Below are 16,907 nucleotides of genomic sequence, written 5' to 3'. Positions count from 1 at the left end.
TATTTATCAGATCATTATATTTATCTTGCTCTGATACCTTTTTTAACATGTACTTGCTAATCCTATTTTCCCCCCAAAAAACCTTTTCTGTAGTACAGGTAATTCAAGTTATAAACTGACCAATCAGATGCCTAAAATAAAGTATATAGTTTCATGTCGAACGTTCACGTTAATGGACAGATTCTCTCAAGCCCACCTTCAAGTAATGTGTTGTGTCCCTTCTGATTCGCTAGTGGTAGCTATAGAAATGATGACTCAAACAGACTCGGACCAATCACAGCTTTCTCAGGCCTTCTGGTCCCAACATGGCGACACAATTGACTTCATTTTGTTGGAGCCGGGGGTAAGTTATTTTCTATGGATAACGTCACACTCAATCAATCTAGTTCTCTTTTACAGTCAATGGTTGCTTCTTGGTAACAGAAAGAATAGCAACCATGCTGCTAACAGCTTTGTTAGCAGAGCTACACAGCTTTTCTGTTAACTGTTTGCTGCTAACATTGTCAGCAAACCTATACTGGTAAGCAAAACGTTTGAATAGATTTCACATTCTAAATGTCTAAAAAAAAGGATTCTCATCTGAAAATGCAAAAAAAAAGGCTGAAAAGGTTAACTGATGTTGCATTCATTGCTACCTTTTCTACAAGCATTTTTGAGTTTAAAAACTTTTTGAATAAGTCAACACAACATGACAAAGAAAAGAATAAAATTATATTTGACCACTTTCTAATAATCATTTACGGTTAGCTTGATCATTTCAATAGCTTTAAAAAAAAGTTATGAAATTCATCCTAATTTTTCATCTTAACCCTGCCTGTTATTCTGGCATAGTTTAAGACTTTTCTTTTTTATGCATAAACTTAATAAAGTGCCCACCCACTTGTTTGACAACTATTAATTTAGAGATTTTATAGTTTATCGTCTTCCAGCTCCAGATTTTTCCCACAGTTGAAAATCATCCGAAAGAATTCTCTTCATCGCTGTCATTCTGTGACATTATGCTCAGAGATTTCAAACACAAACTTATATCTTAGACTACATTAATTTGTGACTAATTACTTGAGGGGGAAAAAACACCTTTGAAGTTTTCTGTGTTTGGGTTTTAAAAAAATAAATAAATAAAAAAATAAGTAATCTTTAAAAAAAACAGAAAAATCAACTTTGATTTACTCTTCAGCGAGACAGAGGGTCACAAGTGATCTTTTTAACGCTCTAATAAGTGACACATTAGCATCAAGAACTCTAAATTCCTCTTTTCTCTCTCCTGCTGCAGTTCTGATCTCAGTTGCTTTTGAGTAGACTTCCTCCACTTGTCTGTACTTTTCTTGCTCTGATCGCTTTGTGGAAACATGAAAGTACCCAGGCGTTGCTGGACATCTCCAACACTTGCACCACTCATTAACAGCTTACGGAGAGAACTCTTGTACTCAAGCTGCTTCAGTTTCACTTATTTCAAATCCCACAAGAAGAGGAAAATAGAGAAAAAGAAACCACTTCCGAGCCTGCAGTTAAAAGAAACTATGCAGGTGAGCAATGCCTTCACAGATCTAACATTTATTTAAAACAAGGTGATGCATTCCTGAAAGAAACCTGAATTCAAGACAACTATAAATAAATGAGGATTGTCTGCAGCATGAACAGATGAAGAGGTTTAAGGGCAGTGTGACATTGAGAGTTAATTAAAAAAATAATAATAATACTGCATTCCTGAATCCTTCATGAGGCGGAGCTGCATTTTTTTATAAAGTTTTCATTGTCAATCAGTTTGTGCTTATCTGTTTTGTAAGTGCACTAAATACAAGTGTGTTCATAGCGAGGCCTTACTGCAGTCTAGTACTGTCCTGTAGCACAAGGTTAATGATAAAATTTGACCCAGTCACTGACGGACAGATCAGGAGATTACCCCCTCTGCAAGTACTCACGCGCGCACATACACACGCGCACTTCATCGTCCAGATCAACAAACACATTCCACCAGAGTATGTCTCCACAGACACACATTAATTAACCAGCAAAATAGCAACTCCTTGCCTCAGCCAAACACCGCTCAAGCTGTCACGTTCTAATTAAGGCAAGTGGTAGCAGCCAAGAGACAAAACAAACCACGCTTTGTCTGCACACAACTTCAACTTTACACCATGTAATTCTGAAAATATTGACCACGATGGATCCTCTATCTACTTCAAACTTAAACGCAATAATAATAACCTTTTTAGGAAGAATGAAAGCAGCAATAATACCTTTGAATCAATTTCTAATGATTTCTTTAAAAAAAAGAAATCCTTTGAACCTTACCAGGAACTGATCTATATTCAGAACCGTCTTAAACGTGTTGATGCGCTCTCCCATCTTCTCCTCCTGTACGCCGCAGCCCGACCTGACGCCTGATTGTAACATGCAGCAACTCCCTCCCTGGACATCTGTGTCTTATAGCCGTCCTTCCCTGTCTTTGCCGGTACGAGGGACACAGAGTGTACCTGCTTCTTCCTGTATAGACCTCAAGTGGTTATGGCTGTGCACACACACACAAACGCACACAGTGAGGGAAAGATTAGAACAGGTACATGAGAGTTGACAATAAATTGTCAGCAGCTCTCAATTCAGAGACCTGGAGGTCTGATCCAAGAGGATCATATAAAGCTGAACACAAGCTTCAGCTTGAAGAATGATCCTTGCTGACGGAGACGACCGTGACTATATTAAAACGGTGTGGGACAGGGTCACTCTACTGTACTTAATGTACTGACCATCGTCTTCTGCAGTGAAAGAGAGTTCTTGTTGTGCTTAATGTACTTTGTTGCTTCTGGTATATAAATGAAATTAATGTACTTAGTTTTTGTCAAAGTAAATAGCGTTTTAGAAATATTACAGATAAAAATGACTCTCCACCACAGGTTTAAAGAAAATACTTAACATCTTGTTGCAAACTCAAGCTGTTCTGTGGTATCATAGATGGCTTTTGTTGTTTTTGTCCTTTGTGGTCCAGATAAACACCCACACTTTTGTGTTCTACCACTAGCTCTTCTCTTGTAATGGCACATACTAAAAAAGAAAAGAAAAAAACTCTGAAGAACCACAAAAAAGGAGCATGCTTTCCGCAGCAAAGAAACTTTCCGATTATGGTTCATGACTCACCGCAGCACAGCTTTTGGGATTGTGGGTCTAAAACCATCTGTCTGTATATGGGTGCAGAATCTTCAGCTGCCTCCTCAGTTAATTACAAGGGACAGACAAATGTAAGCACAAGGAAGAGAAGGTTTCTTTGTGATCTGATGTGGTAGAACCTGACAATGGTCTCAGATTACCAGTATGTAATGTTGTAGAGGTGTGATGGAAAAATCTGTGGGTCCACGGAGAAATTACAGTTTTAGGTTTGTACAAATGCTGTAACTACTTCAGAATTAATAATGCTTTTCATTTTCAAATTAAAAAAGTTATAAATGAAGTAGTCTCTGGAATTCTGGACTGAAGGAAATTTGAAAATAAAAGTGGGGGGAAATGAATTAATCAAGTAACCACTGGGTGGCTTTTTACACAAGTACATTAGTTCAGATTCACTTTAAGGCATATAAGCTAAATATAAAAAAAAACCAAAGAAACAAAACAATAAAAGTATCCCAGTGAAAATAGTTTGCATGTGATACAATTTTTTTACAGAAGATGCACAGACATTAGGGCTTGGTCTTTTGATTGACAGGTGTCCATTAAATCCTCCCCGTTATAACAGCCTCACTAAGTGTCTTTTAATCAGTGCCAGATTTGTTTGTCCCATTTGTTAGTTCATTTTCATTAAGGTCTATGATAGGCAAAGACCATGGAGGTGAAGAGCTGGTGTCAGATTAAATACGCCCCTGATTTTGTTCATGTCTTGTTCAACAACAGATTTATTGTTATCCAAAAGGAATTCTACCTTCCTACCTCCCTCAAAAACCTTAAGATCTTTTCCCATTTTCTTTACATTTTTTTTACTCTTTCTACAAACTGATGCGTTTGACCGAAGCCCCGCCTTCTGTCACAAGTTTGATGCCAACCAGGAAGTAGCAAATGTTGCAGTATCACCAAAGACTACTAGAGTAAAAGGAGCAATTCTCTGATAACCTTCATGCTGTAAAAGTCTAATCTAAAAACACAAATAATGGTATTTATAGTGTAGTTTCCATAATACTTTTGATGTACATTAAATATTTATGTCTACTGTCGTTTTGATTTTACAGAAGCTTCGGCGTGGCATGTATTGATTGGCATATGGGTGGACCATTGCTGAAGTCAACAGAGCTTCTAACTTCCCTTTGTTCCACACAACTACTGTTTTCCAGAACTTTAGGATCCAGTATATATATGTCCAACATTTTTACGCTAGTTTTCAAAGTTGTACATTTATCATTTTTTTCCATCTCACCTGAGTTTGAACCCCCCCCCCCCCGATTTTTTCCCTTCCCCGTACGTCCCCCTTAAGCTTTCCCTCTCACGACTCCTGGTCCTCATCTATCCAAACCCCCCAACCCCTGAGGTGAAACCTTACTCGTGGATAATTTTAGCAGCAGTGTGACCCAATGTTCACTGACACATTTGTCCACGCTCCTCCCTCTCTTTCACACCGTTTGTCTCTTCTTGGGCCCTGCTGTCCCTGGAGACTTGTTGTACAGGCAGGCGGAGTGCGCTACACAAAAGAAGTTATTGACAGTATTTCACAACATGGGATTTGATCATAATGAGACGGTTGGAAAGCTAATGAGTTATAACTACAAGTATTCTTTAAATTGAACATCTTAATCACCCACATCACTTTTATTTTAGTTCTCGCCGATTGGTAGATTATTATTATCCCCTTTAGTAGACTGTACCATCCGAGAATTGTACAATTTCTTTTACCCAACCCGGCTCCTACCACTGTTCTGCCTTCACCCACATTTTCACATAAACTGGAAGACATGACGCGCATGGAACAGGACAGGCTGAGTGCGCCTCCAGCACTGTTCCCGCCGTCTGTCAGCGTTACACGAGCCCATGGGGAGAGCCTTCTCTTTGTCAAGGTCAAGGGTCAACAACAGTTGTGTCACTCGGCGGAAATTAACACAACCGAACAAGCTCAGCACATATTAATTTAGTGATCTGCGGGTCAAAGGACAAGAAAACGGGGCTCAAACTGACTGAAATGTGTGAACTATTGTCCACCACTGAACACTGAAAAGCTTCTTTTTAAGACTCCAGATTCAACCGATAAACAAGTTGACCTTAGAGGAATGTAATTTTCAGTGTAAAACAGCAGGTAAAAGTTTAAAACATTCAATGAATACTGGATTACAGAAATGAATGGCTTAGTTTGTCATTAAATCTAAATGTATTTTTTTCAAAGTTTTCTTGCTCTGTTTCTTCTTTTTACTGTTTTCCGTTGCAGTTCCTTTTTGTTTCATTGTTAGTTTGGGCATTTAAAAAAGCAGATTCTACAGTTGCTTTTCACAATAAAATTCTACATTTCTTTGACCCCTCTATGGGAAAACAAACACACAGATGTCTCCAACCTGCTGTCAGCAGTATCAGTGTGAAAGTGGTAACCATAATTGAAAGATGCTTCTTTCTGCCTCTAATGATTAGACAAATTCATCCATTAACAGCTTCTCAAGCACACGGAGGCAGCTTTTCCACCTGCGGAGACTTGTAAATATTTCATTTGTAAAGGAATCTTTGATCAGAGTCTGCATCCTTCAAGAAAAGATGAAAGGACCAATACAGTCCACAGACTTTTGGATCAAAAAGGGTTTAGTAAAATATTAAATTGGCTGACAAAGGATGCTACACTTTTTGTTAAATCTTAAATTAATGAATGATCATTGATCATTCATTGTTCATAGACAGAAATAGTTTGATCCATAATTTGTGCTATGCAGATCCTTTATCTTTCCAATATTGAGGATAAATCTATGAAAATGAGGCAAAAAAAGTTACTTTAAATATAATTTTTGTCAGTATAAAGTAACTATCAATGAGTGCATTTGGGTAATTACTTAGTGTGCTTTTTGCAAAATGTATTTTTAATTGGACATTTCTTTTAACAATAATAGTTATTTCAATCAAAGTCAAGCGGCTATCCCAAGGACCAAAAAAATCCTATCTCCCCCCATCAAAGACGAAAAAAGGATATATTTGACTCCAAACATATCAAGATGCTCCGCAAAGCCAGGGAGAACATTTAAGCAGGTGACAAAGTGATGGGACTTCACCTCAGCATGTACACCTAACCATTCTGCTCAGGTTTCTCATATATAGGTATTTTTAACCGCCAACATGTGAAAGAGAAACGACTTTACAAGGCTGCTGCTTGAGGAGACACAAAATAGAAATGCGCTCAATAGTTTAATCCAGTCCAGGACTGGACAATAATCAAACAGAGAGATAAAGGCTGTGTGTCTAAAGTGCAAATAATAATGGCGATTGACTTTTACTGTTTTGCCACATAGTTTCTAACTCCTTTGTTGTGGAGACTGCTGATTGATGGACAGAGCCTTTGTAACCGAAGATGAAGACTGATCTGACACGATGAGCAGTTGGTGTGATGCATCAGAAAAAGATGAAATGGAGGATGCTGATGACAGAAACAGAGCAGGTAGGTTGCCATTTTTGAGCAAGAGAAGACAGCCTGCAAAGATCTTCTGATGGCTTTCATGGGTGTGATGAAGAAGCAACAGGTGTAGCAGCAGACTACCAAGGAAAAGTTTGAAAAACAGATAGGACAACACACAGGTAGACAGGTAAAGAGAGGGAAAGCCTACCAGGGTCTGCTGGTATCTCAGAGCCTTCCTGTGCGACGCATCTGCAGCCATGGACACAATGTCACTGATCCAGAAATAACCTCGCTGGACACCCCAGCATTTCCAGTGGTGTAGGCAACACCATACACGCGCACCCCCTCTGTCTTGTGTAATTACTGTCGGATAAACAAGCAAATATCTTCTAATGTTTCCCAGGTGCTTAGGGATGCAACCTCAAAGGCAGTTCGAGCTGAGACAAGTCACAAAAGTGTGAAGAAGATCCTTCCTGAACTTCTTCTCCGGGTGATCCAGAGGTGGCGAGCCATCCCGCTCCACCGAAGGACTGACAGAAACCAGGCGGGCGGACAAAGCAGCGCAAAGCCATCTGATGAGGCAGGGAAGGACACTGCGCTTTCCTTTATTAGAACTGCAGACACCTCATTGCGCGCACACACATCTTGTAGTATTTGCAGCAACCTCGCCCCCCCCCCCACCACTGCTAGCCATTAGACGTGTGTGTTTGGATGGCTTGCTCTTGTTTGGACAGGGGTAGAGGAGAGGGTGGGAATTGGAAGGGCACCCCCTCATAGGGCTGCCCCTGCAACGTGAGTGGGAAGGTGCACACGACACCCCCGTGACAGCTCACACCTTGCAAGCCAATGCGCCAAGGCAATCCCCACAGCAGTCACATGCTGAGGCAGCTCCAATCACTAAATGTTCTTTTCCACAGAAAATCCCCCCCCCCCCCCCCCCCCCAATAAATAAATAAATAAAACCCTTCAGGAGTTAAGTGATTCCCATTGGGTTTAAACAGCAGGTTCACAAATCCTAAAAGAGCAAAAAAAGGGTTTATTTGAATTCAATTTGCTGCGTTACGTCTAGAAAGCTCTTTTGGTGCGCTCCGTGAGGGCCCCTGATCCCTCACAGATAAGACTATGCAGCTCCCACGGCAGTCCCCCTCTTCTCTGATGACAAGGACAGGAACAAAAACAAAAACAGGGAGCCCGCCCCGCTTTGTGGTCCACACGCCAAGCGCATATCAAGCTCATCTCCAAGTTCCATCTGATGCCAGCCAGAAATGTGTTATTTTGACCGCTGTGTGTTTAAGTGAGTGTGTCAAGGGAGAGTGACTCTGGACAGCTGGCTGAGCCTCAATCTGATACACTCAGAACATTATCAGTGGGTGGCGGCAGGCAGCGCCAGCGATACGTGTGGGAGATGCATCCATCTCAGTCGCAGCCAGAGGAGACCTCAGCGCAGTCAAAGAGTGGGGAGCCAGTTACACTATACCTGAGAACGGAGGGGGGGGGGGGCTATACGCCGGCAACAACACACCCAAACACAGCAACAAGGAGGATCAGATGCAGCGGAGCATGCACAGGAGAAGCCGCGGTGTACATTCGGGCAAAGGCCTCACATTCCACATAAACGCAGCGAGAAAATCAAACGTACACTTTGTTTTCTTTAAAAGAAATTGAGTTTTATTGTGTATCTGGCAGTCAGAAGTGATGACACAATCTCCTCAAGTCCAATAAGTCTCATTTTACTCATTTGCAGAGATCCTTTCTATAGACTGTACCTCCTGATTAAGAGAATAAAGCTGTGCAAAGAACAGCATCTTCACTTACAAATACTGTCTGGACCACATGTGGGCTTCTTTGTTTTTTGTTACAACACTGTGGTGACTGAACACAGTTGGTCCTGGCAGGGAACTTCCTGTCCATGCTCATGCACCTTTCATATACACCGCATGAAAAAATGGCTGAGCAAAGAGCCACGGAGGCGCAAGCAAAGACCTTCCCTCCATCCTGTATCAGGTACGGTCCCATGGACCATGAAACTCCCACATTGAGAGAAACACTAGAAATGAGTTTGAGTTTCTGTTTATGAATGTAGCACCAAAGTTTAGCCCATCAGCCTGACATGAACAGGAGGACTTCACCTGAAAATAATGAGTGTAGATATTCATGTTTAAAATGCTGCTTTTTTGAGTAATAATACACAGGTTTTTTAAAAGAAATTACTAATAAAAACTTCAAGACATCCTTTAGAAGTTGTCCTGTAGGTTAAGGGATTTTTTTTATTTTTTAAAGTTTGATTTCAAACTTTTCCAACAACAAAAAAATAACTTTTAGTGACAAACTTCGGTCCTAACTTTACAGATTTACTTTAATCTCCAGAGTATAAATATTTATGATTAAGAGCTGATGAAAAGAATTGGTTTTTGCTGTGCTGCCACCTGCCTGTCAGTTTACTAAAAATACAAAAACACACACGCCTTTAAAAATCCTTACAAAAAAAAACGATTTTGTAGAAAATAAAGCCACAAAAATAGATTTGTGTAAAAACAAAAAAGCTTTTTTAAAAATAGTGATTTGAGAAAGGTCTGAGTAAATGTGGGGTTTGACAGAAATCAAATACAAACCCACTAACTGGCATGAGGACAGACACACATATATATATAGAAGAGCATGATTTTACTTGTATATTGTCTAACCTGCTCGTCTTTTTTCTCCCAATACTTTCACGTGAACGCCTGTCTCTGGAAGAGGCGGGTCACGGTTGGTCTCTTGTAACAGGGAATGTGTGGCAGTAGGGGGCATTCTCTGAGCTGCCGTGACGGCCGTGCTTGGGAGGCTGCACAAAACCGTCAACCTAAAGTGCGCTTTTTGCATGTCAACACTGGGGCTGGTACTTGGGGAAGAGGTAAAGGTCTTTGCAAAGTGAGCTGGTGAACTCTGACATCTCCTTGCAGCGATGGTGGGCTGTGCCGGGAGCGTAACCCTCCCTCTCCTTAATACGTTTGTTGACCTAAAAAAGCAAGTTTGACATGATTAGAAAAGCCTTTGATGGGACTATAGCAAATAAATTCATTTTTAAAAAGTACATCTGTCACCTGCACGAGGATGTCAGCGAGGTGGGTGTCTCTGGCATTGAGGCGGAGTGCTGTATTCAGTTCCTGGATGAACCAAGATCCTTTCTTGGTGTTTCGCATGGCTGCTGTGCCTAAAAAAGAATATTTAAAGGTTATAAAGACCAATGGAAATCATGTTTTTGGTGCTGTTAACATGTTCTTGTTGCGTTTTTCTCATGATGGAGGACATACATAAAGAAAAGTTAAAAATAATATTATTGTGGATCAGGGGCAGACGAAAAAACTACGTTTGAAAAGCAGCAAAGTTGTGACGTAGAAAATACTCTGGGCAGGCCACAAGTCACAAGCTCCCTGCTCCGCTCCATTCTGATGGATCCACTTGCAGACAAACAGATCCATGTACGTCTTTTTTTTCCTTCTTCAAGCTGGCATCTGGCTCAAAACTGTACGGCTGGATAGCTCCAATATTGCTCACCATTTTCGTTGGAACATTAATGTTAGGTTAAAAGGGTGAGAGGCTGTGACCAGGCAGGTGAGCATGTAAATATAGAACTCTCACAAACGGGAAGGGGAAGGGAGACCGGGGTTGCTCCACGCCAGCAGTCCCGCCCACAACTCAGAGGTGAATTTCTAATAAACTACTGCCGCTCTGCAGAAACTATGTCCTGGGAAAAGTGTTTTTGATTTTGGCTAAAAATGACATTTATAATGAGTGGGACTTTAAACAAGCAGAAAAGGACAAAGATGTTTCAGTGAAGAATGGAAAAAGATTAGATCGCCCACTTGTTTATGCCATGCCTAGAAGACTTGGCGCTGTCCTTAAACATACCGGTGCTCATACAAATTACTGGATGTAGTAGTTTTTGTTCCAGGGTGTATTCATTTTTGCTTCAACCAATTTAAGCAAAACTGAAGATTATGTGATCTAAGATAGATCATTAACCTTTATTTCATGTAATAGAATTAAAGAAGTGTTCAATAAAACTATAACTTGTGGAAAGTTTGGAAATTTTTCTTTTGTTCATTGAGTTACTGATTAAATTAATACTTATTAAAGTGGGTGTAGTCATTTATGCTGAGCACTTTAAATTTCACTTTTTACCTTATTTTCCCAAGTTTGAAACCAACCAAAATAAACTTAAAACATTCTCAGACTACATAGATTGAAAAAATAAGACAATCTCAATAATTAGAAACAGCTTTTTTTCACGTTGAAGAAATGTTTGTAAAAAGATTTCCTCTTTAGGACATGTCGACATAGAAATCTATTCTTTCCTGGCTCCTTTTTCAGTTATAAAAAGATCACACAATCATGTTCTGACAGGTATTGAGGTTCATGTTCCTACAGGCAGATTAGGATGTATTCTCAAACACAATAAAGACAGTAAGTGACATTTCTTTTCAGAACAGTTTGAAAAATGTTTTCTTTGATCACAATTTTTTTTATTTAGCTGAAACACAACTGATGTGCTCATTACTGGGTAAAAATGATTTGCATCACAATTTGATGAACGTGGTTCGCAGTTCATGAATAAATGAAGCTCTGAATAGCAAATGGGACCAACTTACAAATTCTCTGACCTTTGAGAGAAGCAAAGCCGCAGATCATGTCCGACCGCTGAGGCAGTTTAATCCTTTGCCTCCCTGTGCTCGCTCTCTGCCTGCCGTCTGCGTCCCCCTGCTCCTCCCTCCCAGCATCCCGCTGTTCACAGGTTGGCGAAAAGGTCCTCGCCGGCCCATCTATCTGCTCCACGCCACAGTCCATCTCATCTGGTAGGATAAAAAAAGCTTAAGTTCAGGCAATGCCAAATTAAAATGGGCAAAAAATAAAAAGTTTTGCAAGCTGAACACAATTTTTAGTTGGCAAAATGTTAATCAGTAAAGCTAGAAAGTACTAGAATGAAAGTTTTTAAAAATACATATATGTTTGCATCCATCTGTTTTCCAACACTCTATTCCTCTAGCATAAATCCCAGCAAGTTAAAGACAAAGCTTTACCAAATCTTGAGCAAACATCCTCCTTTTTTACCTCCTCTGCAGGCCTGAATGAAAAACATTTTTGGTTTGTTTTGCAGCAGCGGGCAATGTGCGTTGTCGAAGGCCTCAAACACCCAGTCCAGCTGAAAACGACAAGTTTACATTTAAAATAAACAAACGCGGCTTCTTTGCTGTTTAAAGTCATAAAGCATACAGCAAAAAATATAAGATAAGCTCACCGCCAGCTGCTGCCCATCCGTGCCATAAATGGCTCCATCCACGCCGTGGGAAAGCAGACACACCACACAGCTATCAACTTTCTGGTGATCTGGTCGTCTGCAGAAGTTCTCAATGACCATCTTCATGTCCTGGAGAAAAAATAAAGGATGGTAGTTGCTACACAGGAGCTTAAAAGTCCTGCTATTTCATTGTCTGTTTTTTTTAATAGAAAAACTAAATAAAAAAACTCTCCACAAAAGCATTTAATGTGTTAAAGCTTGTCAAAGTTTTCCTAACCAATCCAAACTAGTTTTTCTCTCCAAACTGGTAAAAAAAAAGAATAAATGAAACAAAAAACTTAAATATTTGAAGCTACAACTTGTGACAGATTTGCAGCGTCACTTAAATGTCTGCACCAAAGCATACTGATAAAATATATGACTTTACAACTCATTTATGCTGCGAGAGTCTCACCTGAGCGGTCAGGTCTCTGTGGAAATTTACTGAATAGTCCAGCTCAGTGAAGAGCTTCCTGAGGACCTCGTCGTCCACCTCACCTCCCTTCCTTGGGTCAAGCTCAGGGGCAGCACGGGGGTCAAAGTTGATGTTACTGATCACCAAGACTGAACCCCGAGGAGAAGAATTCATCCTGTAAGACTTCAGTCAGAAGAGCAGAAGCACGCAGAGAATAAGCAACGTGAGGGAATGTAACACGATGAAACAACCCGCTGCTGGTCAGCGATCTACCTGTTGACAGTGAGACAGGTAAAAGTCAGCTGAGCATGCCAGAACGGGGGTGTTGATGGGACTGTCAGCATCGAGACTGGACTCCATGGACTCTGTGGTGAAGACATACAAACACATAACAAAGGAACAGATTAACGTTACTATTTAGGAAGCTCACAGACTTTGTGCTGGAAGGCTGTGAATGAGTCACCCCTGGGGTGTGGTGTTTGTACTTAATACAAACAAGTACCTGCACTTTTCTCATTACAGTCTGAAAAATTGGAGACACTATAAAGTCTGTTACCAGTTGGGATCCCAAAGACCCCATCGTCAGGGAGCTGCTGGCTCCAAAACATTTGTTTTTTTGCTCAGTTTTAGGCCACTGTATGTCTAAAAAAACGAACGCATGACAGTGAAACTCACCGAGAGTCTTTGCTCTCTTCGGAGCAAACTCCTCCTGAGTTGGATATGGCAAAGAAGATCCTGATATCTGAAAGATGAGACAAAAAATGGCTGATTAAACAAATTAATCTGGTAGAGAAGGGTTTTGATGTCTGATGAGGGCGGCAGCAGTTTTTCGGCGTGATGATCTTTCATTTGAATGTATTACAGTAATCTACTGTCAGATTTTTCAGCAACTCAGCAGGCGCACTGGGTGAGGAATAAAAGGCAGACACAGAGCGGGATTCTCACGACTGTGCGCTTATCACTTCCTCTTGCCTTTGCCCTTTGTCTTTCTTTGTTCTCATCTCTAGCTGAAGGCCCTGAGCAGCAGCAGCAGCAGCAGCAGCTATCTGAGTCATGGATGGGATATGACATGCTGCTGCTCACTTCACTCTGCTCCTCACTGTTTATTAATGGCGTCTGAAAAAAACAAAATCACACAACCTAAGCTTTCCCTTACTGAATGTGGAATTGAAGCTGCTAATCAGACATAAACACCTCGGGAGGCGTTTAGTTCTGGTCTCTCGCCATGTGTTCATGAATGTGCTCTGCTCACTTCTCTCTTGTTCGCTCTCTTCAGCCATCCTGGTCGTCCTGTTGTCTCCGTCTCAGACTGGACAGACTGTGAGCAGAAAATAACTCAAGAATCTGAAGTGAGGAGGCCTTGTTTCTGCATACTGATGAGTGCTGATGGGCAGCAAGGTCTGAACTCACATCTAAACACACCTCTCTGCCCTCTTCCTCTTGTGTTAGCAGGTCACACAGGTGTTCCTGCTCCGTTTCCTTGAGTGCTGAGCAGAAGCTTTTGAAGGCTCTGGGTCCTCGCTTTGGTAAAAGAAGTAATAACTTAAAGCTCCGGTGGTGGGAAGTTTTCTGCACCTAAAATTGAAAAGATTGAAAAGAGTCTTGAGGGTCACAGCCGGTGCCTAAACAGTCAAACGTTACCAAAGTAACATTCCAGTACATTCCTAAAAAGTCTCAACAACAACTAATTTAAGGTCCCAGGGGAAATAACATTTAAAGTTTGACTGTATGTCATGCCAAACAATAAAGAAAAGTCATTTTCTAAGGGCTCACATTCATAAGTCTCTGAAAATTCCATAGAAATGTTGATGGATAACTCAGCTCTTTGAGGGTTTACAAATTTCACTTTCACGTGTTTATTGACCAAGTCAGCAGTTCACTCTACAGAGACTCAATGCAAAAAAACGGACAGCTCAGTAGCATGAATTCAAAATAAAGTAGTGTTTTAATGGAAATTCTTGTTTTTTTTCATGTAAAAGCCTAATTTTAAAACCATATTTCAAAACTGTGCTATACCCAGTGTGATCCATAAATCCAATATTTTTTCTGGACCTAAAATGAGGTTTTCTTAATCTCAAAAATTAAAGGAAAATAAATTTATTGTATAACACATAAAGTTGTAGTTTTTGTTAGTAGTGCCTACAAAGTGGATTTAAAACTAAGTGTTTTAATCAAAAAATATAAATCAAAGCTTAATTTAACTGCCAAATACTGAAATGACTTTTTTTCTAATAACATTTTAGATCAATAAAGTATTGATTATTTTTGACCAAAAATCAAATTTTATTTGGTTATTAAAACATTTGCACACAAGTGATATAAACAGAGCAAATATGTGATTTTTCTTAGGAAAATTACACATTTTTATACAAAAAACTAGATAAAAGCAGTTTTCACCCCCCCCCCCCCCCAAAAAAGACTAAATAATAATTTATTGATTACAATATTAATTAAATAATGCTGTTTTTTTTAAGTGAATTCCAATTTAATACAGATTTTTTAAACTCATCATCGTCAGCCGGTGCAACAGAAGATAACTGGTAAGCATAGAAAAAACCTCTACTGTTAAAGTTTGTTGTTGCTAAAATAACATTTAGGTGTATTCCAGGCTCTGGGATGGACTGGTAACCTGTCCAAGCTGTACCATGGCTCCAGCGACCCAATGAACCCAAACGGGACCAAGAAGGTATAGAAAACGGATAGAAGTGCATACCTCAAGATCCAGAAATGGTCCTTCTTTTTTTTATTTTTAGGAATCAAATAGACAATGCAATCAGATGTATTTCAGGGTGTTGTTAGTTTAATAGCGGTACATCATAAAAAGGTGGGATCCGTCAACTCTTTGATCTTTTTTAGCTTTTTCCTTTGTACATAGTAACAACTAATTTCATAGTAATCTGAAAGATTAACAGCTTTAAAATTTAAAGTTGAGCCAGCACCTACTCCTTTATCCAAAGGTTGTTCACATTAACGATTAAAACAGTATTTAAATGAGTCCTAACTGTCTCCAAAAATGGTGTCACGCAGAATTAACAGCAGACATTGCTGGACATCTATAAATTACGGTAATCTGATCCTCATGATCCACCTTGTCCAGAAGATTCAAGATAGCTGACGTCTGCGTTGGCTTACCATAATGCTTTCTGCCATGTTCTGCGTCAGGATGCCATCTTTCACCAGCGCCTGAATGAGAAGTTCATCCACGACCAGGTCCTTCAGCAGACAGACGGAGCAGTTCCGCAGAGCCTCCGCGTCCCGCTTCTGCATGCCGCACTTTTGCGTGACGCTGCGCCAAAGCTGCGCGCGGGACCACCGATGGTCTCACCAGAGAGGGAGGTCCTCCTCCTACGGGGTCACTACGGGGTCAGCAGCGCCAGCGTTTGACCCGTTCCTAATGAAGAAGTAATAGTCTTTAATTTTTCTTGCAAACCACTTAAGACAAAGTAACTATAAGGAGTAAACAAGAGGGAGTCACAGAACGATGCATAAAGAAAAGGGAAAAAAAGAACCGAAAGAAAGATAAGAAACTCGATTATTACGTTAACCCAAAGGAGAATAAGTCTAAAATATTCTAAGTAAAATTAGCAAACTTTAAAATACATTCATTCCAAGATGAAGCGAGTTACAATGTAATATACAGTTGACAAGACAAATCACAACCTGGCTGAGCCCATATAGTAATGCTAACAGGCTAACTAGCTAAATCCGACTTTTCCTTGCAGCGAAGTTACTGTCATTTCAATCCAGCTAAGCTGAAAGTTTATCGTTCTGCTGTTGCCACAGCGGAATGTTTAATATCTAGTTAATAAAAGAAAAGCCAAGTAAAGTATACACCTTCCACCCTCTTTCCTCAGAGCTCGACTTCCGCGGGATACCTTCATGTAGCAGAGGAAGGTTCTACGTCATTGTTTTGGATTTCGACCAATGAAAGAACAGAAAGTTTTGATTGACGTTTCCAGTATCCAATCAGCGTGTTCTTCTAATACCGTTTCCTGTCCACTGTAAACTGCTCAGAAGAGGGCATTTTGAATTTGAATCATAAACAAAGTCCTTATTGATAGGAGGCAATCTGATGATGAAACAAATATATCTTGTCAGAACCAATAAAAAAGGCGCAAATCTAGAGGATGGACGATTATTCAAATGTAATGGTTTAAAATGGGACACATTTTTACTAAATTTGTTGGAGCTCTTATAGTTTTTTTTAACTGATCATGGAATATCGCATGTATTATTAGATTAATAATAAAGCTTTTTTATTTATTTCCATCATTCTCTTTATGACATGTTCAGTATTAATATTTCAACAAACATTTTGGGTAATTAAATAGGGTGTTTTCTTATTATTGTTAGAACTGCAGTCAAAAGCACAGATTTATAATTTTATGCACATTGTGGAAGATCCTTTGTTTGAAGACCCACTCCAATAAAAACCATGTTTTAACATGTTCTTGTTGCATTCCTCTGTTTATGAAAGACACATATAAAGAAAATCAGGCTTAAAATTGCGTTTCTGAGTATTACTTTGTTAATATCGTTGTGTATCAGGAGCTGACGAATAAATTTTGTTGGAAAAAGGTTAGGACTTTAAATCATTAAGTTAAATTCTTAAC

At 39.9% G+C, this 16,907-nt stretch overlaps 2 protein-coding genes across 10 annotated transcripts in view; both read right to left on the bottom strand.

Annotated features, from left to right (window-relative positions):
- clcn1b (chloride channel, voltage-sensitive 1b) overlaps positions 1–6,967 on the bottom strand; it is a 31,802-nt gene extending 24,835 nt beyond the window's left edge. The window contains exon 1 of one of the 2 annotated variants that reach the window (XM_023964439.2): positions 6,771–6,967. In XM_023964439.2, coding sequence (XP_023820207.1) covers positions 6,771–6,821 — 51 coding nt within the window. In that variant the 5' untranslated portion in view covers positions 6,822–6,967. Of the gene's footprint in view, positions 1–2,295; positions 2,501–6,770 lie in introns of those variants that run through there. The other variant, XM_078933507.1, reaches the window with a different exon arrangement.
- A 1,236-nt stretch (positions 6,968–8,203) lies between these two features.
- Positions 8,204–16,246, bottom strand: casp2 (caspase 2, apoptosis-related cysteine peptidase). 8 transcript variants are annotated; one of them, XM_011485422.3, is made up of 13 exons: positions 16,129–16,246; positions 15,427–15,685; positions 13,705–13,869; positions 13,547–13,612; positions 13,267–13,410; positions 12,970–13,036; positions 12,568–12,659; positions 12,295–12,477; positions 11,841–11,969; positions 11,654–11,744; positions 11,194–11,394; positions 9,646–9,755; positions 8,204–9,560 (listed from the first exon to the last, which is right to left on the bottom strand). In XM_011485422.3, the coding sequence occupies exons 2-13, from the start codon at positions 15,559–15,561 to the stop codon at positions 9,426–9,428; spliced, it is 1,518 nt and encodes a 505-aa protein (XP_011483724.1). In that variant the 5' UTR covers positions 15,562–15,685; positions 16,129–16,246; the 3' UTR covers positions 8,204–9,425. The 8 variants fall into 8 exon arrangements, with proteins under 8 accessions (XP_011483724.1, XP_011483725.1, XP_011483726.1 ...); XM_011485423.3 differs by having other exon boundaries at positions 11,206–11,394; XM_011485424.3 differs by having other exon boundaries at positions 13,717–13,869.
- Between the last annotated feature and the right edge of the window lie 661 nt (positions 16,247–16,907).

Source organism: Oryzias latipes, chromosome 16, assembly GCF_053564925.1.
Source record: "Oryzias latipes strain Hd-rR chromosome 16, Olatipes_Hd-rR_3.1".
Taxonomy (NCBI): Eukaryota; Metazoa; Chordata; class Actinopteri; order Beloniformes; family Adrianichthyidae; genus Oryzias; species Oryzias latipes.
This window is presented reverse-complemented; position numbering and strand designations above follow the sequence as displayed.